At 38.6% G+C, this 27,937-nt stretch overlaps 3 protein-coding genes across 3 annotated transcripts; all 3 read left to right on the top strand.

Moving 5' to 3' along the window:
- The first annotated feature begins 1,440 nt into the window (after positions 1 to 1,440).
- On the top strand, positions 1,441 to 5,183 carry LOC134659991 (gastrula zinc finger protein XlCGF46.1-like). The gene is made up of 2 exons (XM_063515688.1): positions 1,441 to 1,748; positions 3,943 to 5,183. The coding sequence occupies exons 1-2, from the start codon at positions 1,652 to 1,654 to the stop codon at positions 5,181 to 5,183; spliced, it is 1,338 nt and encodes a 445-aa protein (XP_063371758.1). The 5' UTR covers positions 1,441 to 1,651.
- A 17,473-nt stretch (positions 5,184 to 22,656) lies between these two features.
- Positions 22,657 to 25,703, top strand: LOC134659990 (uncharacterized). The gene is made up of 4 exons (XM_063515687.1): positions 22,657 to 23,074; positions 23,672 to 23,815; positions 24,949 to 25,050; positions 25,489 to 25,703. Exons 1-4 carry the CDS (start codon positions 22,729 to 22,731, stop codon positions 25,701 to 25,703), a joined length of 807 nt encoding a protein of 268 aa, XP_063371757.1. The 5' UTR covers positions 22,657 to 22,728.
- Positions 25,704 to 26,080: 377 nt separating this feature from the next.
- LOC134659988 (gastrula zinc finger protein XlCGF57.1-like) lies at positions 26,081 to 27,919 on the top strand. Its single transcript, XM_063515686.1, has 2 exons — positions 26,081 to 26,108; positions 26,390 to 27,919. Exons 1-2 carry the CDS (start codon positions 26,081 to 26,083, stop codon positions 27,793 to 27,795), a joined length of 1,434 nt encoding a protein of 477 aa, XP_063371756.1. The 3' UTR covers positions 27,796 to 27,919.
- Positions 27,920 to 27,937: the final 18 nt, after the last annotated feature.

Raw genomic sequence — 27,937 nt, 5'->3', positions numbered from 1 at the left:
TTTGTCTGTAGCAAGGCCGTCTTAAACTATGCTGGGTCCCTTGGGCAAATAAGAATTTGGGGCCCTTTTGGAAAGTAAAGAAAGCGAATTAAGTAAACTAACATTTTTCTACTATGATCTTCTATTTGTTGTTGTTGTTGTCTGTCCTACGGCACCCCGGAGGTGCATAGGGCCTCCACAAGATCCTTCCACGCCTTCCTGTCTTGAGCAACCGTCTTGGCCTCGTTCCAGTTCAGTCCTACGGCTGTCAGCTCGTTCTCTATGCTGCGCCTCCAGGTGTGCACAGAGCGTTTGCGGGCTCGCTTCCCGCCCTGAGGCCGCCACTCGAACGCGATACTGGCGATGTTTGTATCTCCTCTTCGCAGGGTATGACCGATCCATCTCCACTTCCGCAGCGCTACTTCTTGGGCGACCGGAGGTTGTCCGCACATACTCCACAAATCCTCATTTCTTATGGTCTTCGGCCAGAATATGCGGAGAATCGACCGAAGGGACTTATTGACAAACACTTGTAGCTTGTGTGTCAGCCCCTTCGTCACTCTCCATGTCTCACAGCCGAAGAGCAGCATGGACTTGACGGTGGATTCGAAGAGGGAGATTTTTACGCGGCGAGTGAGAACGTTTGAGTCCCAGACAGGCTTGAGTTGAGCAAATGCAGCTTTTGCCTTCTTAATTCTGCTCTCGACATCTTCGTCTGCACCTCCCTGACATGTTAGTGTACTGCCGAGATATACAAACTTGGAGACTGATTCAAGGCGATCGTTTTTGAGCAATAATGGATCCGCACAATCTGATTTTACTCGCATGTTGACAGTCTTCCGTCGGTTGATTCGACATGATCTTCTATTTATTATGAGTATAATCAAATATACTGTTACTGTGTGTCCTTCAAGGCCCTGTGTGCCCTTATGGTAAAGACGGTATTGGTGGTGTGATAATACTCATGCTATTGTTAGTATCGTTAGTATTGTTGATAATGCATAATGCTTAGCGTGGCCATTTATTTTACTTTACATTTTTTTGTTTCAATAATATCATAAGTATCTGCATATAATTACTGTTGTGGACACTTTTGTACAATAGTATAACTTTGTTTGTTTTTTTGTATTTTCGCGATAAACTCTAAAACTACTGAACGGATTCTCATGCGGTTTTCACCTATCAATAAGGTGATTCTTGAGGAAGGTTTAGGTGTATAATTTGTTAACCCGTGCAAAGCCGGGGTGGGTCGCTAGTAGAATATACACCGAGATTCAATTAATTCATTCAACCTGTATTATAACATCAATTTAACTGATTTCATCTATTAAACATATAAAACATTCTCAAGAACAGGTACCAGAGGAGAAAATGTACATTTTTATACAAAATCTGTGGACTATTGGAATTTAGTCTGCTGCATTACTTACTACTTATTCATTTATACATTGAAGTGTTGGCCTGGTTGTCTCAATGATCACACTTGTGGGCAGCATTGTAAACAATTTATGTTGATTCATCCATATATTTGTCTGACTTACAACTCTAATGGTAATTACAGCCCTTTGTTTCAGCCCTTATAAAGGAGGAAGCCGGATTTGTGGATGAAGAGGCTTGTGTGAAGGAGGAGTGTGAGGACAGCACAGCCGGGTGCGGCGTGAGCGAGGCCGCCATGCTGGCCGGCCTGTACGACGAGCATGTGGTCAAGGACGAGCTCGTGCTGGGGCCGGAGCGCCCGCACCGCCCCATAGTCGCCCCGGTGGTGACAGGTGTGTGGATTGTTGTTTAGACGGTCGGAGCTACTCCGCGTAGCTCCTCCCGACACACACACACATTCAAACTACCATAACACACGCACACCAACACAGAGTCTAAATAGAGAGTAAATTCTGTAAATGTTTTCTATTTTTCTTCAATGAAACTTGTAATTAGTCTTCAGCTGTATTAATTAAAAGTTTCGTTTTATTTGTGATGTTGATGTATAGGAATATGTTTAGATGGTACATATTGATAGTTCTAGCCAAAAACAAAATATTTATTATTTATTTATAAAAGACATATAGCAAAGTTTAATTTTATCCTCTGGAGTGACTTGCCACATAGATGCTAATTTTCAATTGCTTTACTCACATTGGCTATTGAAAGTTCACCCTACCGTTAAAGTTTAAAGTAAATAATGATAATTAATAATTAATTTGGATTCGGTTTGTGATGTTCTATAGCTAGAGTTTTCCTCGCGTTGGTGTGGTCAATATTGTGTGTTTCACTTGGTAGCTAGTTTACCCCCATGCGTTTACCTTATGCGAGTAATAGTAACCAATGTTGACAAGAGAGTTCCGGTATCAGCACTTTACATGGATATGTCGAAAGCTTTCGATTTTGTAGATCATAGAATATTGCTAGATAAATTATATAAAGGTGGTGTTAGAGGTAATGTGCATAATTTGATTAAGTCTTACTTGGTTAATCGAAAGCAGTTAACTCAAATAAATAGACTATGCGTTGAGACGAAAACTGAGGTCACTTATTCATCGGAAGTTGGACAAATTCATTATGGCGTACCTTAGGGAAGCGTTTTAGGCCCTTTATTATTTATATAAATGATTTGCCAAAAGCCATCGAGTATCCAAATCATAATCATAATCATTTAATCGCAATCCAATCACTATAATGTTCACTTGTAAAGATCCAGAAACATATGAAACGGAAATATCCAAGACATTAGAATCAGTAATAAACTGGTTAGAGTCAGACCAAGAAAAGTCTGCAGCGATTTTGATAGCCCACGCGGTGAAAGTGTCATTTTAAACGTCAAACTTCTATGAATTTATGACGTGTAAGTAAATAACACTTGCACTGCGTGGGCTAACAAAATCGCTGCAGACTTTTCTTGGTCTAACTCTAACTAGCAATCATTTAAAAATCAATCTAGAAAAAAGTAAAATAATGACATTTAAACAAAGGCGAAATGATGGATGTAATTTAAATATTTCATATAAGGGGCAACAGATTGAGAAAACAGATGTGACAAATATTTTAGGCATAAGCTTAGATCATAAATTGACATGGAGAAATCAAATAGACATTATATGTAAGAAACTGCATCAATTTTCATACGTTTTATATAATTTAAGAAAGATTGTTAGTGAACCAGTTGTTTTGACGGCATATCAAGCCTATGTAACATCAACACTAAGGTATGGCATTATATTTTGGGCAAACTCAGTCGACAGAAAAGTAGCGTTTAAAGCGCAAAAAGATGCATTAGATCGTTGTGTGGAATTGAGCAACTGGGTTCATGTAAACCATATTTTAAAAAATTAGGAGTTTTAACTCTACCTTGTTTGTATATTTTCGAAATTGTAATTTTTGTTAAAAGCAATCTCCACTTATTTCAACAGTATAAGAGTATACGTCTAAGGAACAGAATAAATTCAATGCCTTCCAAAACAGCGTTATATAGGAAAAGTATATTTGGAATGGCTCCTTAAATTTTAAATAAAATTTCGAATGCATTAAGAAATTTAGAAGATATGACAAGTTTTAAAAGTAAAGTATTTAAATATTTAGTTGACAAAACATATTATAGTGTAAGCGAATTTTTGTTAGACTATAATTAATGGTAACTGTGCACCAGCATGTATATAGTCACAGTCCATTAATGACAAAAAATTGTACGCCTCACGGCACAACATAGTGATACAACAGTAATATTATAAGATCTGTACTTTGTACTATTCATACCTGTGTTGGACAAATAAACGATTTTGTATTTGTATTAAAACTCTTGCACGTTTTAAAGCATCTCAATCGTTATGGATCACCAGCTCATCTATTGTCAAGAATGAAGTTTGAAAGATAATTATTAGTTAAATTAAATAAACGTATGTAACGCCCTGCCACTGTTACATATTTATCAGGTTGGTATTTTGGATATTTGAGTATTATTTTGTCGTCTTACAGCGTCCGCTCTCGTCTGCTCTGCTGTGGTGTCGGGTCGGCGCGGCTCGTGCTCGGTCAGGCTGGAGCGCCTGCTGGTGGACGCGGCGCGGCGCACCTGCCGGGTCGGGCGCCGCACATACAAGCTGCACGCCACCGAGCCCGCACCCACACCCCATGTCACCACCACCATCTATCAATGTCACCATTGCGGCAAACTGTTCAGGAGCAAGTCGGTTCTGAAGAAGCACGTACACACTCACTCGCCTTTACATAATCCAACCGTAGGGGATTATCGTTTAGAACGACATCAAATGCTACATGGTGACAAAAAACTGACGAAAAAGGCTCACATGATTATACACTCAGGCGAAAAGCCTTTCAGGTGTAAATACTGTGGCTACGAGAGTAGTAGAAAGTCAAATTTACGGACTCACCTGATGACTCACACAGACGAGAAGCGTTTCAGGTGTACACACTGTGACCACAAGTCTAGAACAAAAGCACACTTACGGTATCACCTGATGACTCACACAGACGAGAAGCCTTTCAGTTGTAGTCACTGTGGCTACAAGTGTAAAAGAAAAGCACAGTTACGGAAACACCTGATGACTCACACAGACGAGAAGCCTTTCAGTTGTAGTCACTGTAGCTACAAGTGTAGAAGTAAAGCATATTTACGGAAACACCTGATGACTCACACAGACGAGACGCCTTTCAGTTGTAGTCACTGTAGCTACAAGTGTAAAAGAAAAGCACAGTTAGGGCAACACCTGATGACTCACACAGACGAGAAGCCTTTCAATTGTAGTCACTGTAGCTACAAGTGTAGAAGTAAAGCAGATTTACAGACTCACCTGATGACTCACACAGACGAGAAGCCTTTCAGTTGTAGTCACTGTAGCTATAAGTGTAAAAGAAAAGTACAGTTAGGGCAACACCTGATGACTCACACAGACGAGAAGCCTTTCAGTTGTAGTTACTGTAGCTACAAGTGTAAAAGAAAAGCACAGTTACGGAAACACCTGGTGACTCACACAGACGAGAAGCCTTTCAGTTGTAGTTACTGTAGCTACAAGTGTAAAAGAAAAGCACAGTTACGGAGACACCTGGTGACTCACACAGACGAGAAGCCTTTCAGGTGTACCCACTGTGCCTACAAGTGTAAAAGGAAAGCACAATTACAGGTTCACCTGATGACTCACACAGACGAGAAGCCTGTAATATCTGTGGTACTAGTATCCGAAACAAACGTTTCAGTATAGAACATTTCCGAACGTACTTTTAAAACATTTAGATGTATTGTCAAATAGGTGACCAGTTGACCACACCCTCTTTCCTAGAAGCTTCCCTAAATATCAGTACTTGCTGTAAAAATAACTTAATTAATATTATAATAAAAACATAAGTGTTCCTCAAAACCTGCGTTTCACTAAACTCCAAATACTACATGGCGCAGTCGGTAGGATACTTTACTTTATACTTTTAATAGCCCGTTTGGCTGCTACAAATTTAATCGATTGCCCTTTGGGTTGTCTGTAGCACCTGAAATTTTTCAGAAATATAATGAAAGGGCATTTGGGGACATTCCTGGAGTAATAATTTATTGTGATGATTTATTAATATGTGCTGACAGTGAAGCGGAGCATGATGCAATTTTAACAAAAGTGTTTGAAAGAGCTAAAAAACATAATGTGAGATTCAATAAAAATAAATTTCAATATAAAATGAATGAAGTCAAGTATTTTGGTCACATCTTTTCTCATGAAGGTATGAAAATTGACCCCGACAGAATAAAAGCCATTAACAGTATTAAAAGTCCCAGTAATAAAAAAGAGTTACAAGTGTTTCTAGGAATGGTAAATTACCTAAGAAAATTCGTTCCTAACCTGGCTAAAATTGCATCACCACTCCAATTACTTCTTAAGAAAAATGTAGATTGGTTATGGACAGATGTACATGAAAATTAGTTTAATAAAATAAAATTGCATGTCACCGAGGCACCTGTTCTGCAGAACTTTGATGTAAAACAACCGGTGGTTATACAATGTGATGCCTCAAAGGATGGCCTTGGCTGTTGTTTACTTCAAAATGGAAAACCTGTTTGTTTTGCATCGAGGAGTTTAACAGCATCAGAGAGGAATTTCTCACAAATAGAAAAAGAGCTTTTAAGTGTAGTCTGGTCAACCAGGAAATTCCATTACTATATTTATGGGCAAAAGTGCATTGTTCTTAATGATCACAAGCCACTGGAAACCTTACTTAAAAAATCCATACATGAGGTTCCATCGCCCAGACTTCAAAGATTAAAATTAAAATTACTCAAATATGACATTGAATTTTAGTACCTTAAAGGTAAATTTATGTATATTGCTGACCTGCTGTCACGTGCGTTCATGACCGGTAATGAAACTGATGAACCATACATGTATGATGTCATTCACTGTGTCGGCCTAGCAAATAACTTGCAGTGCACTAATGAATTTAAAAAAGAATTAATTTCTGAAACTAATAAAGATACAGAATTGACATGTCTTAAAGAATTTACTAAAAATGGATGGCCAGATAAAAAACATATTCCTGATAACATGCAATATTATTTTAAATTCAAAAACGATATTACTGTTGATGATAATTTGTTATTTATGAATCATAGATTATTAATACCTATATCTTTACGGACACACATAATGGAAAAATTGCATGAAGGCCATCTTGGTATGACTAAAATGAAAAATCTAGCTAGAAGTCTGTATTATTGGCCCAAAATTGATGAACATCTAGATAATTTTGTAAGACAGTGTTTTGTTTGTCAAACTTACCAAAATAACAACACAAAAGAGCCACTATTATGTCATAACATCCCAGACTTACCTTTCTCAAAGCTAGGAACAGACATAATGGAATATAAAAATAAAAGCTATCTAGTGATATATGACTATTTTTCTAAATGGCTAGAAGTAAAACCAATAAGTAATAAAAGTGCCAAGACTGTCATAAGTAGTCTTATAGATATTTTCTGTATATTTGGTGTACCAAGTGAGATAGTCTGTGATCATATTCCCTTTGACTCACGAGAATGTAAAAATTTTGCTAATATATGGGGATTTAAATTTACCTATACCAGCCACCCACAGTCGAATGGTATGGCGGAAAGAGCTGTACAAATTGCTAAAAAAATACTTATTAAATGCCAGGTGGACAACACAGACTACAGGGTAGCGCTTTTACAATATAGATCTTCTCCTGTTTGTGGCACTAAGTTTTCACCAGCTGAGTTGTTAATGAATAGAAAAATAAAAACTAAATTACCTGTAACATCTACATATTTAAGACCAAGACTGAATATTAATATTAGAAGTGAGTTTCATAAGACTGTATCTAGAAATGTAAATAACTATAATGCTAATACCAAAAGTAAAAATAATTTGTTGTTGGCCAGAAAGTCTGGTTTAAGAAAGACTGTAATAGTAATAAGTGGCTACAAGGCCAAATTGTTGAAAACAATGGACTGAGGTCCTATGATATTATAGATAATAATAGTAATGTTAGGTACACTAGGACTTCTTATCATGTTCGACCTGGGTGATTGGTAGTCTTCCGGTGCTCTGCTACTACTGGTTGAGTGTGGGGCTACATAGATCCTTATAGTGTGTATGGTACTTATCATAGATACATTATTAGTCATAAGGTAGTATGTAAGTACAGTTGCATACTGATTTTTAAAAAATACAACTATGTGTAAATCTAAAACCAAATTTGTAGTATAGTATTTAGTTAAAACTTAGACTTTGTATGTATTTTCATTTATAATGCAGCGTTACTTAAAAAAAAAGGGGAAAGAGAATGTATAATTTTTAAAAAAAGAAAGAGGAAGATGTAATATCTGTGGTACTAGTATCCGAAACAAACGTTTCAGTATAGAACATTTCCGAACGTACTTTTAAAACATTTAGATGTATTGTCAAATAGGTGACCACACCCTCTTTCCTAGAAGCTTCCCTAAATATCAGTACTTGCTGTAAAAATAACTTAATTAATATTATAATAAAAACATAAGTGTTCCTCAAAACCTGCGTTTCACTAAACTCCAAATACTACAAAGCCTTTCCGTTGTAGCCACTGTGACCACAAGTTTAGATTAGCAGATTTACAGGCTCATGCGATGACACACGGACGAGAAGCTTTTCAGGTGTACACAGTGACCACAAGTTAAGAACAAAAGCACCGTTACGGAAACACCTGATGACTCACACAGACGAGAAGCCTTTCAGTTGTAGTCACCGTAGCTTATCTTATCTTATTGTTTTCGGGGGCCCTTGCGGATACACTTCGACCCATAGGGATCTTTTGTGATGTTTATGAAGATCCGTCAACTACTCAAGAGCTTTTCCCACCATATCCATGTGTTTTTAAAGTCTTGGTTCCAGATATCCTGCTCCAAAGTCCTTCATTCTTTGTCTGGCTAGGTCGTAACATTCACACATTAGGTGTTTACTGTCTCTTCCTCTTCGCCACATATACGACAATCGGTGTTGTCAGAATGTCCCATCTTGGCCAGAATTCTTTTGACCCCTTAATGGCCAGTAAACACCCCCGTTATGATTTGGAGTTGTCTTTAGCTAAGTTTCCAAAGCTTTTTGCTCCAACCGGAGTGTACTCCTTGCAGAAAGAGCTTTGCGTGCTTTAGACCCGTCAGAGTCACTGTAGTTACAAGTGTAGACAAAAAACAGATTTACAGAGACACCTGATGACTCACACACAAAAGAAGCCTTTCAGTTGTAGTCACTGTAGCTACAAGTGTAGAAGAAAAAGAGATTTACAGACTCACCTGATGACTCACACAGACGAGAAGCGTTTCAGGTTACTGTGCCTACATAATTATGTAAAATAAAATCAGAATTACGGACTCACCAGATAAGAAGCCTTTCATGTGTAGTGTAGTCACTGTAGCCACAAGTGTAGAAGGAAATTTGGTTTACGGACTCACCTGTTGACTCACACTGGTGAAAAACCTTTCAAGTGCAAGTACTGTGACCACAGGAGCCGTCGTATAATATTCTATTCGTCGTGTTCATAATAATGTATTACTACATGTACACTTTTTGTATCATTCTTACGTTTTGTTTTCATTCGGCGATTAAATGCATTGAAATTATCAACTTAGTGTGTTGGCGCCTTTACATTAAATATTCTTTAACTGCATTTCAATCTGATAAATTTTACTTTATTTTGTTTTCATCTTTTGAACTCTGTCACCCTTCGGTCGGAAGCCGGTGTTGCTCGAAGCTGACACCTCAGTTATTCTAGGCGCTAATGAACGAAGTGGTCCGAAATTTAGGATCTATTCTGAGGTTTCCAATTTAATTTACGCTTTTTTCTCTCTTTGTGCGCATGTGTCTGTGCGCATAAGTGCTAGTATTCGTTTAATTTAGAATACTTTGTAACTAACTATGAGTTCCTGTAGTTGGATTTCAGTTTCAATCTTGTTGTCTATTGTAAGTTTAAAGCTATTGGTTCTTCTTAAAGTAGATAAATAAATATATAAAGGAATCTAGTATGTAGTAAAGCTCATTTAAGCACTCACCAATACACACTCTGATATAAAGAGAGGACCCTTAGCATAGAGAAGTTCGAATATTGATCCGCCTGTTCTTCTGTGTCTGTCTGTGTCGCACGACAGTCCTGCTATTAGAAGAAATTAATATCGAGGCATCTATCCCACGGGGGTATCCATCCTGAAATTACCCTATTTCAGGACGTTTCTTTTATGTTTTGCCATTTTTGTATATTTGTGACCTTTTTTGCCACTTTTGTGTTATTTCTACTCAGAATCGCGAGCTCTTTCGATCCTAATGGGATAAAAAAATGTCCCAGAGTTTTTTTCCTATTGTGTTACAATTTCCCCATATACTTTGTATAGCGGTAACAAAAAGGAAAGTTTGAAAAATGTATGGAAATTTTAGGACACTTTTTTTCTTCCTCCTCCTGTCCTGATCCTGACTAGAAATAACAAAACTGTGGCAAAAAAGGTCACAATATATAAAAATGGCAAAAAATAAAAGAAATGCTCTTCAAAGGATGTTATTCGAGCTGACGTGGTATATTTTAAAGAATATCTATTAAGCCAGGTACACGCGTGGCCTGGGTTCGAACGTATGAAATGACGTCCATGATGCCGGCGGCCAGAGGCACTGCGAGCGGGTAACGTTGGCTGTTGGGATTCATTCGGTTTTATTCTAGAATGAGGTTAGGACGCACAGATTTAAAATATGTAGTTACAACTGTTACTGTTTCTGACACATCTATAGTAAATACATGTTTTTCTACAGTGCACACAGGCTGCACGTGTAGAAAGTTGTGCAACATGCACGGAACAGTGTGACTTTCATGTTTTTAGAGCAGCTGGCAAACCTGCGGGCTATCATATTGGCACGAACTGACAACGCTCTCCGTTCCCTTTCAATATCAGAGTCGTCACGTCACTCAAATCATCGGTCAGCACGTGACACGTGACCCAAGTATTTAAACTTATGGACGCGCTTCAAGGGTGCTCCCTTGAGATACACAGGAGGAACGCAAGACGGACAATAGGACCCCGCTTTGAAGATCATAATCTCACTTTTTGTTGCATTATATTTTAGGCCATGACTATTGGCAAATTGCTCACAGAGAGTTATGAGTTCTCGAAGGCCCCCAACCCCCAACGGACTCAGCAACGCCATGTCGTCTGCGTAGCTGATAATGTGATAATTTTAATCTGAGATCGATTATTCGATAGTTGAATCGAAGCATAGATTTCTTACGCCAACAGCAAAGTGAATAAAAACAAACTCGTTAATTAAATTATAAATTGGACTTTTGTCAAATTAAGCATTTTAGGCATTTAGACTTCGACTTTTTTATAGATATAGATTGTTCAAATCAAAATCATCAGAGTTCCGAAACAATTTTGGCAAAAACTAAATCCCTCCCTCGTCATATCACTGTGGCGTGCGGCCTCTTTCGCTCTACGGTTAAATTACATTTAGGTGAGCGAGTCGGGCAGATACGAACTTACTTTTTTTCGCGATGAACCGCGAAAATTGTAACCGCCTTAAAAGATGGTTACAATCAAAAAGTAAGTATAGTTGGTCAAATTTATATTTTGTATGGGACGATAACCGTTCGCGCCTACATTTTGTAAAAAATTCAAAATTGATAGAAAAGTAAAGCTGTGATTAGTTACAACACGCTGCGCGCGTTTTGAAAATAAAACTGCGAAATTAATTTTAAAAAGTATCTTGTTAAAAAAAGTATTTACAAAATAAAATTGAAAAAATGCCCCAAAATGAAAATATGTATTGGTGTCACAAATTATTATTCTTGCATCCGCACTCCATTTTATCGGTAATATCGGTCATAATCGGTGCGTGGCGTGCGTGGTTGAATTCGGCGAGCCAAATTGGCGTTTGCGTCCGCACGGCCTGATTCGATCGGACAATTTCATCGATCTCACAACTTGGCACATGCGCGAACTACCTATGTATGTTAGCGCAACTAGACTTAAAGCAAACGGTGACCAAGCCTACCCGTGGCGATTCTTGTCTGGACCACGTTCATGTCACTGCAAGATTGCAGGCGGCAACGGTCGTTTGTAAATCAGACATCACAGACCACGATCTGAGCGCCTACCGCGAACCACGTTCGACGTGTTGCCTCTCTGTCGCACTTGTAAATTCGTACGTAAGTGTGACAGAGAGATAACACGTCGAACGTGGTTCGCGGTAGGCCCTCAGATTATGACAGGTATAAGCACAAAAACGTCAAAACAAATCCAAGACAAACGATTTGTGAAGAAGATTGATACTGAAGGAGTTGAGAATGAACTTCGAAACTTCGACTGGACCAGAGTTACTTCCGCACTCACAATGCAAGAAGCCGTTAATGCCTTCAATCGACTGCTGCTTGACGTTATTTCCAAACACTCATCATATGTAGCCATTAGCCGGTCCAAGTTTACGATTAAGCCCTGGATGACCCCCGGGCTTATTACGGTGCTCAAGGCATAGAGATCATCTCCATCAAAAATGCCGCAAAAATCCAAATGATCAAATCCTGAAACAAATTTACATCCGCTACAAAAATTTTCACAACGGGCTTCTACGGAAACTAAAATATAACTACGAATCAGCCGAGCTAGAAGAAAATAAGAATAACCCAAAAAAACTCTGGAATTCAATCAAGAATATCACTTACACGACGAAAAATGTACAAAAGCCAACCGATCTAACGCAAATTAAGAGTACAGAGCCAGCCTATTATGGATAGCTTTATCCATCTTTATCCACGTGATAAAATAACTGTCACTGTTTAACACCGTGGGAAAGAAAGTGACGGACACCGTTTTATCACGCTGTCACGTAGACAAGAACGACCATCATATCCGTACAGTTGGCGAATCTCTCGATTACTGTAATGAGTTCTTCGCAAGAGTTGGTGAAAGACTGGCCAACGATGTGCTTATAACCACTAACAAAACTCATGAGGACCTTGCGCGTGAAATGTCAACAAATGTTTCTCCGCCTCAATCTCTGTTCCTAATTGCAACCAGCGAATCAGAGGTTGAGTCGATAATAAATAGCCTGAAACCAGATAGCTCTTCTGATCTAGACGGGATCACAAATCGTCTGCTAAAGGCTATCAAAAGCTACATTATCACTCCCCTTGCACACATTTTAAACCTTAGTTTAGCCGAGGGTATCTTTCCGGATGATTGGAAAGAGGCGGCGGTCGTACCACTATACAAAGCAGGGGACAAATCTAACCCTAGCAATTACAGACCAATTTCCTTGCTCGGGGCTCTCAAAAATCCTAGAAAAGTTGGTCAGTAAACGCTTGGTCAGTTTCCTGGAAAAATATAACGTAATCTCAAATCGGCAGTTTAGCTTTCGCGAAAACAGGTCGACTGAAGACGCAGTGGTACTCATGACAAAGTTAATATCAGGATACCTCGACAATAACGAAAGCTGCATCGGTGTCTTCCTGGACCTAACCAAGGTGTTCGACACTGTCTCAATCCCAATCCTACTAAAAAAACTAGAACTCATAGGAGTGAGAGGGATCGCCTTGAAATGGTTTAGCAGCTATCTGTCAGGCCGAACACAGCGAGTCAAGATAGACCAAGACATAAGTAACCATATGGAAATCGGTTTCGGAGTCCCGCAGGGTAGTGTATTGGCTCCTATATTATTTAATGTTTACATTAATGACATAGCTTCAGGCAATATACCCAACGCTGATATAATTTGCTATGCCGACGACACGGCAATTATTTTCCACGATCGCAGCTGGACAAATGTTGCTGAAGCCGCAGAGAGAGGGCTGGGTGCTATAGCTGACTGGCTAAAACGCAGCTTGCTTACACTCAACACTACAAAAACAAAACTCATATGTTTTCATAAAACAAAAGCCTATTTCACCCAGTATCAAAATTCACACTTGTAACCGAACCCAATCACCAACGTCTTCCTGTTCTTGCCAGCCGATCGACAGGGCTACTTCCGTAAAATATCTTGGGGTAGTAATTGACGAGAAGCTGGATTTCAAAGAGCACATAAAAACCACAGCAAATCGGGTACGCAAACTTATTTACGTTTTTAAAATTTTACGTAACTCCGCAAACAAAGCATTGCTCAGAACAGTCTACATTAGCATCTGCCAATCTGTACTAGCATACTGCATAACTGCTTGGGGCGGAGCATGCAAAACCTACTTGATTTCTCTGGAGAGGGCGCAACGAGCTGTTATCAAGGTATCCCTTCGAAAACCAATTAGATACCCTACCAAACTAGTGTACAGCGATCTGGATGTCCTCAGTGTTCGTGGTATTTTTATCCTCCGTGTGGTGTCCAGGATTCACGGAGAAGTCTTGAAGTCCTCTAACTACGACTGCATGCTACAAAAACGCACGTTCAAAGTCCTAGTTCCCCCGACTGTTTCAGCTTTCGCTCAACGGCTGCCTAATTTCATCCATCCGTTTGTCTACAACAAAGTCAACACCAAAATCCTCATCAAAAAATTAACGGTTAGGGAAGTTCAGAAAAAAATATCTTCATGGCTCAGCTCCTTTTCCTACGAGGACATAGAAGAACTTCTAAAAGTTGATAAATAACTACTTTTTCCTTTCACATACACACACACACATACATTTATATATATAGGTACACAAACACACATTCACTAGCAACAATTAACTTGACTGAGTCGCACGCTGATGGATAAGTTTAGATTTTTCTAGGTAAATTTAGTTTTATTATAATTTAAGATAGTTTCACAAGATTTGTTTTTTTAATTTAATTTATTGTAAAAATGTAAGAGTAATTTCTGTTAGTATTTCCTCTTCCCTGGCTTTAAGTTTCAATTGTATAAACTCTCTTGAGTCTGGGTTACCTACGAGACAGGCTGAGCCTAGTGTAGGAACCAGAGCAACCTGACACAATATATTTAAAAAAAAAATAAAAAAAAAATAAATAAATAATCGTTTATTCAGATGAAATAAACCCTAACATACATATTTTTTTCTTCTGCCAAACTGCAGGACAGTTTGTTGGCAGAGGGAACTCCCTTAAAACATAGATGGGTAAACTTAGCTAACTTAGGCAATTGCTTAATTAATTGTTAACAGTAGGTAGGTGAGGGTGGGGAGGGTCGATCCCTAGGGGACACTTGGTAAACTTCATTTTTAATCAAACCAAACGAGATACATTTTTTTGCACTGGTAACACTCATTCATTCGTTCCTAACTTCACGTTCTGTCATGGCACTGTATCGGAAAAGTCAGTGGTTCAAAAATGGCGGACGGTGAAAGATTTTCTGCGTACTATATTAAATTTTCGGTAAGCTTTAACTGGATTTATTTTATAATATGAGATGGAAATGATGTTAGTTAGTGTGCTCATTTTATTTGTTGTTTATTGAAGTGATGATTAACTTGGATTACATTGATATACGCGAACACACGTTTCGAGTACGGCACGTTTTATAATCTTACTATGTATGGGGAGACTTTGTCTTTTTCTTCAGGGGAGATATGATTCCGGGATCATGTCACCCCCAAAGCGATCAAGTATACGTTGTAAAAAATTTACTTACAAAATGATTCATAGAGCTATCATAAATATTTTCTTTTCTTTAATAAATCATGCCGCAAAAGTACGACCAGAGAAACACTGATTTAAACTTTCAAGGTTTTTTACTCATTATTGTTTATTAAAACGGGATTTAATGGCGTATAATTCAGTTTTTAATTATATAACCGACTCCGAACTCCGAAAACGGAATTATCCCCGTGGCCTTTGAAAAGACTAACTAAAGTTGACATCAACATTTTACGAACTACCCGCACTTGGTCTTGTTTATCAAGTTAAACGTTTTACACACAGGGGATGTTACTCGGTCGGCAAACAACACTTATAACGATATTTGGTTTTCAACCGGCGATATTTGTTTTTATGGATGAAATGCTATTTCAATGGCTTTCCGACCTTATGTACTATAGAACCGACGGTCCATAGAAAGCATTTTAGGATTATGCAGCTCAAACACTGTCCTCGAAACGTGAGCAGTAAATTTCTAAACTTATTTATACACAACACCGTTATTTGTAAATAATAACGACCAGAGAAGGGTAAAAATTTTAAAATTGCTGTAGGTATCTGACGCTAAAAATACCTTCATAATAACTGTTTAAGCAACAGATTGCGTCAGCGCATCGCGCTGATCCACGCAGATCAATCTAGGGCATAAACCAGCAGAAACATATTGTCTTAGTTGCACTTTACACGGATGTAATACAAATAAGATTTACATATGTGTGCTATAGGTAAAGTTGTGTATATAAAGAAATGCAAATTGTAAATAAATCAGATACCAATTGTCCGTTGGTGTTTCACTACCTCTATACCCAAAAACCTCTGCGTGCTCAGGGCGACACTCTGAGAGTAGAGGCTCCCATCCACCACCTTTTTACAGGAACCCTTGCTGTGGCATAAGACTCCTTCAGCCTTAATCGGTCGCTTGAGCCTGGGCGATCGGCAGCAAGTATCCATCCAAACCACCTTGATCCCCCCCCGTAGGGAATCCGTCTGTTACCGATAGGTCTCCCGGTACAGACATCCTTGTCATAGAATAAGTTAGGGCTAGGGAAGTAGGGACTTAGGCCAATAGGATCCCTTGCTATCGCCTCCCACCTTATTTTATGCAGTCTGTGCAGGCACATGCAACGCCTGAGTACCATTTGATTCCATAACGATTCAGTCCATTTAGTAATCCAGGTACTCGGCCTTAGCGTGTGGCTGTACAATAATTTTAAAAAAATTAGCTTGTTACACGAAATTTTATGGTAATAACTTAGATTTTTGTTTTTTTTTTTAACTTTTTTTTGGTTCAAAAATTGATTCCCTATTTTTATGTTGTTTTATGGATAATACGATTACATTGTTTTTTAAAAGTATAAGATTATGGATTAATATGTGTTTGATATCTTCATATATTAATTTTCTGTAGATAAAGTGAATAAATTAATGTAGATACTACCCTCGAAATATGACATTGCCGCTTAAAATCTTTTTACCAAGTGTCCCCAAATCTGGAAGACTTGATCCCTTCGGCTTAGACATCTGATTACCGGAAATACAACTTCAAAGCATGGAAGATGCAATATATATATGTTTGCTGTGTATTTTACAAATTATAGATGCATTGCTAATAGCGATCCGAGTTATATAATCAATGAGAATCTGGTATGGGGAGACATGGTAAAAATCTGTTTACCATGTGTCCCAAGAACCAGGGTCACTTGATCCCCCTAGGATCAAGGCTCCCGACCAGGGGTAAACAAGTCTCCCTTACATAGGGGACACGTGGTAAAAGTCAACAGTATGGGTTTTCATTAAATAATGGTCTAATTAATTGCACAAATCTGTTCTAATTCAAACTATTAATTAAGAGATAAATTCTGAATCGTATGGTCTATAATTTTTTTCAATACTACAAATAGTTAAGAAAATGTATGCTAAAAACAAAAGGGGTGATCAACCCTCCCCAGTTTCCCCTACATCTTATTGCTTATGATGGTAACTTTAATTTAATTTTGTCTAATAGAAACATTTTCATTTTAAATTTAAACATCCTAAATGATTTACATTCCCTTATATCATACGGTATTTCGTTATACAATTTTGAGATCAAGTACTTCCTACATCTTTTTCCATAATAATTTTTACCACAAGACGGAACCTCTAACATTTTTTTACTGATTGTTCTCGTGAACCTGGGGTGATTTACATAGTTTTTAAATTCATCCTTATTGAACTGCTCTAATGCCAGCAACATCCCTACTTCCTCATGAACCGGCAACATACGGCATTCCGCAAATAATTCCTACTATTTATATTTAGCTACTATTTATATTTAGCTGAGGTACCTACACTTTGTCAATTGTACATAATTAGGATAATCTTTGCACCCCTGTAAATGCTTTTGTGTATTACCTACAATAAATAAACTAAACTAAGATTGGCGAAAAATTTACTCGTCTGGCTGGACAGTTGGACACGCCTGTCACATCTCTGACAACACTCCTGTATATAAATATTAATGATTCTTCTGCATATAATATATGTATATTTAAATATACTTGGTCAACCAGATCGTGACAGTAGAAAAAGGCGGCAAATTTGAAAAATGTAGGCGCGAAGGGATATCGTCCCATAGAAAATTTGAATTTCGCGCCTTTTTTTACTGACAAGATTCTATAATTTTATTCATTTATTTTACATCATAACATTAACACATTCACTGCCCCCAACGCACATGTGCGTCCACCGTCATACAAGTTTGTTCCTAGGCCACGCCCCCTGGCAGTGAATGCGTTAAACTTTAACTGTCTATAATTTACTTAATCCTGATATCCTGATCCTTTTCCAAAATTCCGTCTTACCCGTTGTAATATGTAATCCTTTAATTCCGCTTCCCTGCTTTACCAGTCTGGCTGAATGGCAGGATGCGATAAAAAAAAACAGTGTTGCCAACTTGGCATAATGGATGCCAGATCTGGCACTTTTTCACTCTCTTTGGCATCCAAATTATCCATTTAGCACAGTGGTTCCTAACCTTTTCAGTCCGGTCACCCTAAGGAACCTGATTTTACCCCTCCCCTTAATGATAAAAAAATAAAACGTGTACCTTTGTTGTATTGTTATATTAGGTTAGCTTATTACCCCCGTAAAATACCAGTTTTACGTTACCCCCACGGGGGTAATTACCCCCAGGTTAGGAACCACTGATTTAGCATCTGGCATAATTTTTAGCATAATTAGCGAATTGTGTCCCTAAGCCAAGTTTGAAACCTACATGGCAGTGTAATTCATGGCACAACCGTCAAAGGAAATTTCATACATACGACGAACCTTATAACAGACTACCGCACCGCAGTTATTTAAAATCACATGACATTTCTTCTAAGATCAGTACGTCTGTAGAGGCCTATAGGAATTATGACGAGTTGGTGCTCGAATCTGTTTAGTTTTATCTAAATAAATAACGTAGTTATGCAGAAAACTATCAACTAATTTTTTTTATCAGTGCAGAAAGCGACCAAAGCCACTGAGTTAGGGTGTAAGTCACTTTGACAAAAATAAAAACTTGGTCGCTTTCTACAGAACTACGGTCCTATTCCTATGGTATTTGGTATAGTCATAATCATAATTGAAAGTTTGTATGTGGTTCAAATTTTACTTTAAGCTAGGTACTTGAAACTTCGAAAAAGATATATTATTAAAATACAAGAAAAGTAATTTCAGCGTTTTTGAAAATTCATCCCGTAAGGTGGTGAAAAAGGGTTTGAAAGTTTGTATGGATATCAAACATTTTTTCGAACGCGGGACTTGAATCTTTGTATTTGGGGATATTATTAAAAGACAGGAAAAGTAATTTCAGCGTTTTGTAAAATTCATCCCCTAACAGGTTTAAAAATGAGTTGAAAGTTTGAATCCATAACAAATGCTTTGAAACTTCTTAGAAAGACATAATAGCCGATTACAAAATAAAGTAATTGCAACGTTTTTGGAAATTCAACCCCTAAAGGAGTTAATAAGGGGATGAAAGTTCGTCTTGAGATGCAAATTTTATATTAGGTAGGAACTTGAAAATTTGCAAAAAGATATTAAATTTAAACACAAGAAAACTACTTTCAGCGTTTTTGAAAATTCATCCCCTAAGGTGATGATAAAGGGGTTGAAAGTTTGTATGGATATCAAACATTTTTTCGAGCGCGGGACTTGAATCTTTATATTTGGGGATATTATTAAAAGACAGGAAAAGTCATTTCAGCGTTTTGTAAAATTCATCCCCTAACAGGGTTAAAAAAGGGGTTGAAAGTTTGAATCCATTACAAATGCTTTGAAACTTCTTAGAAAGGCATAATAGCCGATCACAAAATAAAGTAATTGCGACGTTTTTTGGAAATTCAACCACTTAGGGGGTTAAAAAAGGGATGAAAGTTCGTCTTGGGGTGCAAATTTCATTTTAAGCTAGGAACTTGAAACTTTGCAAATAGATATTAAATTTGAATACAAGAAAACTAATTTCAGCGTTTTTGAAAATTCATCCTCTAAGGTGGTAAAAAAAGGGTTGAAAGTTTGTATGGATATCAAACATTTTTTCGAGCGCGGGAATTGAATCTTTGTATTTGGGGATATTATTAGAAGACAATACAAGTAATTTCAGCGTTTTGTAAAATTCATCCCCTAACAGGTTTAAAAAGGGGTTGAAAGTTTGTACGGGGTTCAAATTTTATTTTAAGCTAGGAACTTGAAACTTCATAAAAAGGTATTATTTTAAAACGGAAAAAAATAATTTCAGCGTTTTTGAAAATTTATATCTCAAGGTGGTGGTTTGTATGGAGTTCAAACATTTTTGTGAGAACGGGGCTTGAATCTTTGTACAGAGGCATATTATTAGAATACAAGAAAAGTAATTTCAGCGTTTTTAAAAATTCATCCCCTAAAATGGTTAAAAAGGGGTTGAAAGTTTATATAGGGTTCAAATTTTATTTACTTCAAACTTCGTAAATAGGTAGTTAGGTAGTAGGTTTTATTAAATAGAATAGTTTTAGAAAATCTTCTAAGGGGGTTGAGAGGGATTATGTCGAGAACAATTTTATTTAGTTAGGGGCTAGAAACTTCGTAGGTTGTGAAAGACAAGTCTCATGCGTTGTATAATATTAATAATTAACAAATGATTAACCGTCCTACTACAATATTTTGCTGCATAATGTTCTAAGCTAATGTAGAATATATAACCACCAGAATCAGAATCAGAATCAGAATCAGAATGCTTTATTTGTAAAACATAGGTATACATGGGTCTTATGTTACATTTGAGCGCTATGTTTTGCCGGTTGGCATACAAATGTCAAAGAGAACTAAAATATAATTTAGTCTTGCATATGTTACCATTATAAAATAAATTAATTACAGTTACAATTATTATTAAGTACATTATACATTTAAATTTAAAATCCAATAAAATATAATTCAAATAAAATTAAAATATATCATTAGTCATGGTTATAATTAATGTTTATGTCATAGTCATGTAGATATTCTTTTATGGAGTAATATGCTTTATTTACTAGAAATTTGAAAAGTTCTGTTTTGAATATATGTAAGTCCTGTAGTTTCCGTATGCTTTCTGGTAATTTGTTATAAATTCGGGGTTCCATTCCGAATATACTTTTTGAGAGAAGAGCTGTTTTATACAGTTTATTTTTTATGTTATCGACTTTACGTGCACTGTTAAATTTGGTGTATTGACCTATATTACTTTTCACATACAATGCTGTCTCGTATATATAAAGGGATGGAAGAGTTAATATTCTTAATTCGGTAAATAAAGCTTTACATGAGTCAGTTATGTTAAAACCACATACGGATCGTATACATTTTTTTTGGCTTTTAAATACTAAATCTCTGTCTGTTGAGTTCCCCCAGAAAATTACTCCGTATCTTAAAGTTGACGTGACGTAAGCGTGATAGGAAGTTATGACAGCGGATTGGTTAACTACTTTCCTAAGATGATGGAGCGCATATGAAAATGTACTAAGATTCTTACATATATGGTCAATTTGATATTTCCATGTTAGGTGATTATCTAAGCTTAATCCTAAAAATTTTGTAACGTCAGTTTCATCAATTATATGTCCGTTATATGATACATTTAAGTCCGTCACTCTGTCTACTCTTTGCTTAAAGTGCATTATTTTGGTTTTGTCTAAATTAATACGAAGGTTGTTACTGTTAAGCCATTCAATAAGCGATTTCAGGGAATTGTTTATTTTTGTCTCGTAAGTCTGTAAGTCTTCTCCTGTGAATATGACGGTGCTATCATCAGCAAAGAGAATCATGGGTTCCTCGATAGCTAATGGGAAATCATTTATATAAATGAGAAATAAGAGTGGTCCTAAAACGCTGCCTTGCGGGACGCCTGCTTTCATTTCTCTGATATCGGATAAAGCCGTTACTTGATATTTGGTCTTGACGCATATATGGTCCAGTTGAGTGTATTGTTTTCTCCCAGTTAGGTAGGATTCAATTAAACTAAAAACATTTCCCCGGATTCCATACCTGTATAGCTTAGTCAGTAGTATTTTATGGTCAACGAAATCGAAAGCTTTGGTCATATCCATATAAAGAGCAGTTACAGGTACCTTATTATCTATGTTAGTCATTATAATATTCAGTAAGTCATAGATTGCCATATTTATTGATTTTTGTTTTCGGAAACCCTTTTGTTCCTGTGAAAATAAATTATTGGTCTCAAAATAGTTGTTAATGTTATTCTGTATAAATTTCTCGATAACTTTTGAAAAAACCGGTAAAAGGGCTATTGGTCTGTAATTAGTAATTGATGTTTTTTACCAATATACAAATCTACGCGTACGAAGTCGCGGGCAACAGCTAGTATACAATAAGTGGAAAAACAAAGACAATGCAATGGCGCCAACAAATTATAAGCTAATGTACCGCTCCGAGTGGGAAAGATTGCCTGATTTTAAAGATTGGGATACAAGCATAGACAAGACATCCTCTAGACTGAGCATAGTAACGCTACCCCCTCTGCCACAAATATACGGTAGTTTTACTCCATCTTCGACTCAAAGCGTCTTTGTGTGACGTTCGTGTCTTTGAACGGACTAATCATGGCACGGGACTCGCTGACCTCGTCCCCCGCTCCCCAGTATTTTTGGCAGCATCGGTTTCATGAAATAATTGCTCTTAACTCCGTCTAGAGGATTCCTAGTATATGGCTTGACCAAGTATAGCTAACCAAGTCAGTGCAAAGTTAGCTTGGTCTGACTCTATAAAAATTTCAGAAACAGCATTGTTTGATTTATGTGGAAGACACTCATTTTTAGTTACCTATATATTGTTTAGCATTTTTTTTAACACTTCCAAATTATTTAGCATAATTCTGGCATAATCTAGACATAAGTCTGGTACTTTTTCAAATTCCGAGTTGGCAACACTGAACAAAACTCAACTGAACTGAATAAAAATGAAGACTTGGCTTAAAGGTCTCGTAACCAGGCCATAAAATCCAAAAAAAAAAAAAAAACTGAACTGACACAATCACTGCTGTCATTTTCATCGTCGTAGTGGCATTCTGCGGTAATGTAATCTCCTCTCCTAGTCCTAGTATTCTAAAACGTTGTGTTCCAGCCAGTGTCTATTGTAGTGTAGCTTTAATTCCTGTTTTAGTATATTCTATATGGATTTGAAACAATATCCTATTTCGATGGAGTCGTCAGCGTTACAGGGCACAGAGAATGTTTGCGTAAAGGTTCAGCGCTGTGAGGAAGTGTGTACAACATATGAGCTCACGTCCGCGGAAGTGTCTGTGAAGATTGAGCCGCTGGATGATGTGTATGTAAAGGACGAGTCCAAACGCGAACGTGTATACATACAAGCTGAGCCATCGTACTCAGATGTGAGTGTAAAAGACGAGTCGGCCGGCGTGAGCGCGGTGACGGAGCTGTACTCCGAACACGCCGTTAAAGATGAGCTCGTGCTCGGCCCCGTGCTAGTGGAGCGGCGCGTGCGCCACGCACCAACAGGTCGGTTGTGGGATCTAACTATAATCAACACGGAGACCTTCGCTAACGCTTCGGTCAACTATGAGGAATGAGGGATGGGCCGAATATGGACTTTGCCGAATACGAATATTCGGTTCAATGTTCGTATTCGGCCGAATAGTTCGGTTCAATGTTCGTATTCGGCCGAATAGTTCGGTTCAAACTGCCGAATATTTACTGAATAAACAAATTCTTTTTTTTTGGGCGTCTGCTAGCTGACGCGGATGCACTTCGCGGTCAGGCATGAGACGGTCCCGTTTCTTTTCTCAAACATTCCTGGCCTTTCCAGAGGGAAGGTTAAAAGACACGTGCGGTTTTAGTCCAACTGAATATTCAGTTTGGTATGATCTGAACCGAACACAGATATTTGTTCCTTAGTCATGGGTGTTTTCTATGTGTATGTATATGTATGTATGTGGGTGTAAGTGTGTGTGTGTATATATCGTCACCTGGTACCTATAGTCATAGCACAAGCTTTTATTGTTTTGGGGCTAGTTGATCTGTGTGAGATGCCCCCTAATATTTATTTATTTATATTTATTTGAGTAAATAATTGTTATAATCTGCTGATGATTTCAGCTTTCAACACAGATATTGAAGTCAAGCAGTCACGTGAGCTTGTCCCAGAGAGCACAGACGGAGACAGCCAAACACAAGTTCCGGAACCTGGCGTAGAGGAACTTACGAACACCAAAGTTGGGAAAGCTAAAAGGAACAATCGAGGTAAGGGATCCGTGTAGACATGTAGTATTTAATTTGTCTGTGGCAAGGCCGTCTTAAACTATGCTGGGTCCCTTGGGCAAATAAGAATTTGGGGCCCTTTTGGAAAGTAAAGAAAGCGAATTAAGTAAACTAACATTTTTCTACTATGATCTTCTATTTGTTGTTGTCTGTCCTACGGCACCCCGGAGGTGCATAGGGCCTCCACAAGATCCTTCCACGCCTTCCTGTCTTGAGCAACCGTCTTGGCCTCGTTCCAGTTCAGTCCTACGGCTGTCAGCTCGTTCTCTATGCTGCGCCTCCAGGTGTGCACAGGGCGTTTGCGGGCTCGCTTCCCGCCCTGAGGCCGCCACTCGAACGCGATACTGGCGATGTTTGTATCTCCTCTTCGCAGGGTATGACCGATCCATCTCCACTTCCGCAGCGCTACTTCTTGGGCGACCGGAGGTTGTCGGCACATACTCCACAAATCCTCATTTCTTATGGTCTTCGGCCAGAATATGCGGAGAATCGACCGAAGGGACTTATTGACAAACACTTGTAGCTTGTGTGTCAGCCCCTTTGTCACTCTCCACGTCTCACAGCCGAAGAGCAGCACGGACGACTTGACGGTGGATTCGAAGAGGGAGATTTTTACGCTGCGAGTGAGAACGTTTGAGTCCCAGACAGGCTTGAGTTGAGCAAATGCAGCTTTTGCCTTCTTAATTCTGCTCTCGACGTCTTCGTCTGCACCTCGCTGACATGTTAGTGTACTGCCGAGATATACAAACTTGGAGACTGATTCAAGGCGATCGTTTTTGAGCAATAATGGATCCGCACAATCTGATTTTACTCGCATGTTGACAGTCTTCCGTCGGTTGATTCGACATGATCTTCTATTTATTATGAGTATAATCAAATATACTGTTACTGTGTGTCCTTCGGTGCCCTGTTTGCCCTTATGGTAAAGACGGTATTGGTGGTGTGATAATACTCATGCTATTGTTAGTATCGTTAGTATTGTTGATAATGCATAATGCTTAGCGTGGTCATTTATTTTACTTTACATTTTTTTGTTTCAATAATATCATAAGTATCATGCATATAATTACTGTTGAGTATGACACTCGGACAATAGTATAACTTTTGAGTGGCAGTTGTGACGCGGCCGCTGCGAGAGATGGAGACGAGTGCTGACGCCGGCAGCATGTCGCCGGCGCGCGTGAAGCAGGCGCCAGAGACGGCCCAGTCGGAAATGCGTAAGCTCATCACTACACCTTATAAAACAAAGTCCCCCGCCGCGTCGGTGTGTTTGTTTGTATTTTCGCGATAAACTCTAAAACTACTGAACGGATTTTCATGCGGTTTTCACCTATCAATAAAGTGATTCTTGAGGAAGGCTTAGGTGTTCATTCAACCTGTATTATAACTTTAATTTAACTGATTTCATCTATTAAACATATCATAACATTCTCAAGAACAGGTACCAGAGGAGAAAATGTACATTTTTATACAAAACCTGTGGACTATTGGAATTTAGTCTGCTGCATTACTACTTATTCATTTATACATTGAAGTGTTGGGCTGGTTGTCTCAATGAACACACATGTGGGCAGCATTGTAAACAATCTATGTTGATTCATCCATATATTTGTCTGACTTACAACTCTAATGGTAATTACAACCCTTTGCTTCAGCCCTTATTAAGGAGGAAGCCGGATTTGTGGATGAAGAGGCTTGTGTGAAGGAGGAGTGTGAGGACAGCACAGCCGGGTGCGGCGTGAGCGAGGCCGCCATGCTGGCCGGCCTGTACGACGAGCACGTGGTCAAGGACGAGCTCGTGCTGGGGCCGGAGCGCCCGCACCGCCCCATAGTCGCCCCGGTGGTGACAGGTGTGTTGATTGTTGTTTAGACGGTCGGAAATACTCCGCAAAGCTCCTCCCGACACACACACATTCAAACTACCATAACACACTCACGCACACAGAGTCTAAATAGAGAGTAAATTCTGTAAATATGTTTTCTATTTTTCTTCAATGAAACTTGTAATTAATTCAGCTGTATTAATTAAAATTCGTTTTAGTTGTGATGTTGATGTATAGGAATATGTTTAGATGGTACATTTTGATAGTTCTAGCCAAAAACAAAATATTTATTATTTATTCTTAAAAGACATATAGCAAAGTATAATTTTATCCTCTGGAGTGGCTTGCCACATAAATGATAATTTTCAATTGCTTTACTCACATTGACTATTGACAGTACACCCAACCGTTAAAGTTTAAAGTGATGATATTTAATTATAAATTTGGATTCGGTTTGTGATGTTTTATAGCTAGAGTTTTCCTCGCGTTGGTGTGGTCAATATTGTGAGTTTTAAAGCATGGGGGTAAACTAGCTACAGTTTACCCCCATGCTTTAAAACTCTTGCACGTTTTGAAGCATCTCAAACGTTATGGATCACCAGCTCATCTATTGTCGAGAATGAAGTATGAAAGATAATTATTAGTTAAATTAAAGAAACGTATGTAACGCCACTGTTACATATTTATCAGGTTGGTATTTTGGATATTTGAGTATTATTTTATCGTGTTGCAGCGCCCACTCTCGTCTGCTCTGCGGTGGTGTCGGGTCGGCGCGGCTCGTGCTCGGTCAGGCTGGAGCGCCTGCTGGTGGACGCGGCGCGGCGCACCTGCCGGGTCGGGCGCCGCACATACAAGCTGCACGCCACCGAGCCCGCACCCACACCCCATGTCACCACCACCATCTATCAATGTCACCATTGCGGCAAACTGTTCAGGAGCAAGTCGGTTTTGAAGAAGCACGTACACAATCACTCGCCTTTACATAATTCAACCGTAGGGGATTATCGTTTAGAACGACATCAAATGCTACACGGTGACAAAAAACTGAAGAAAATCTCGGGCGAAAAGACTTTCAGGTGTAAATACTGTGGCTACGAGAGTAGTAGAAAATCAAATTTACGGACTCACCTGATGACTCACACAGACGAGAAACCTTTCGGGTGTACTCACTGTGCCTACAAGTGTAGAAGAAAAGCAGATTTACAGCATCACCTGATGACTCACACGGACGAGAAGCCTTTTAGTTGTAGTCACTGTAGCTACAAGGGTAAAAGAAAAGGAGAGTTACAGACTCACCTGATGACTCACACAGACGAGAAACCTTTCGGGTGTACTCACTGTGCCCACAAGTGTAGAAGAAAAGCAGATTTACAGAGTCACATGATGACTCACACAGACGAGAAACCTTTCGGGTGTACTCACTGTGCCTACAAGTGTAGAAGAAAAGCAGATTTACAGCGTCACCTGATGGCTCACACAGACGAGAAGCCTTTCAGTTGTAGTCACTGTAGCTACAAGTGTAGAAGTAAAGCAGAGTTACAGAGTCACCTGATGACTCACACAGACGAGAAGCCTTTCAGTTGTAGTCACTGTATTTACAAGTGTAGAAGAAAAGGAGACTTACAGTGTCACCTGATGACTCACACGGACGAGAAGCCTTTCAGTTGTAGTCACTGTAGCTACAAGTGTAGAAGAAAAGGAGAGTTACAGACTCACCTGATGACTCACACAGACGAGAAGCCTTTCAGTTGTAGTCACTGTAGCTACAAGTGTAGAAGAAAAACAGATTTACAGACTCACCTGATGACTCACACAGACGAGAAGCCTTTCAGTTGTAGTCACTGTAGCTACAAGTGTAGAAGAAAAACAGATTTACAGACTCACCTGATGACTCACACAGACGAGAAGCCTTTCAGTTGTAGTCACTGTAGCTACAAGTGTAGAAGAAAAACAGATTTACAGACTCACCTGATTACTCACACAGACGAGAAGCCTTTCAGTTGTACACACTGTGACCACAAGTCTAGAACAAAAGCACAATTACGGAATCACCTGATAACTCACACAGACGAGAAGCCTTTCAGGTGTACCACTGTGTCTACAAGTGTAAAAGGAAAGCACACTTACAGAGTCACCTGATGACTCACACAGACGAGAAGCCTTTCCGTTGTAGCCACTGTGACCACAAGTTTAGATTATTAGATTTACAGGCTCATGCGATGACACACGGACGAGAAGCTTTTCAGGTGTACACAGTGACCACAAGTCTAGAACAAACGCT

The sequence above is a fragment of the Cydia amplana genome, chromosome 26 (genome assembly GCF_948474715.1).
Source record: "Cydia amplana chromosome 26, ilCydAmpl1.1, whole genome shotgun sequence".
Taxonomy (NCBI): Eukaryota; Metazoa; Arthropoda; class Insecta; order Lepidoptera; family Tortricidae; genus Cydia; species Cydia amplana.
Note: the sequence above shows the minus strand (reverse complement) of the source record. Positions and strands in the feature narration are given on the sequence as shown.

What these genes read in the sequence shown, in the direction of transcription:
- LOC134659990 (XM_063515687.1), top strand. Translation starts at nt 22,729, where the DNA reads ATGGATTTGAAACAATATCCTATTTCGATGGAGTCGTCAGCGTTACAG. An exon ending in AGCTAAAAGGAACAATCGAG is followed by an intron (nt 23,816 to 24,948) that starts GTAAGGGATCCG and finishes TTTGAGTGGCAG; the next exon opens with TTGTGACGCGGCCGCTGCGA. An exon ending in GACGGCCCAGTCGGAAATGC is followed by an intron (nt 25,051 to 25,488) that starts GTAAGCTCATCA and finishes CCTTTGCTTCAG; the next exon opens with CCCTTATTAAGGAGGAAGCC.
- LOC134659991 (XM_063515688.1), top strand. Translation starts at nt 1,652, where the DNA reads ATGCTGGCCGGCCTGTACGACGAGCATGTGGTCAAGGACGAGCTCGTG. An exon ending in AGTCGCCCCGGTGGTGACAG is followed by an intron (nt 1,749 to 3,942) that starts GTGTGTGGATTG and finishes GTCGTCTTACAG; the next exon opens with CGTCCGCTCTCGTCTGCTCT.
- LOC134659988 (XM_063515686.1), top strand. Translation starts at nt 26,081, where the DNA reads ATGATATTTAATTATAAATTTGGATTCG. An exon ending in TAATTATAAATTTGGATTCG is followed by an intron (nt 26,109 to 26,389) that starts GTTTGTGATGTT and finishes ATCGTGTTGCAG; the next exon opens with CGCCCACTCTCGTCTGCTCT.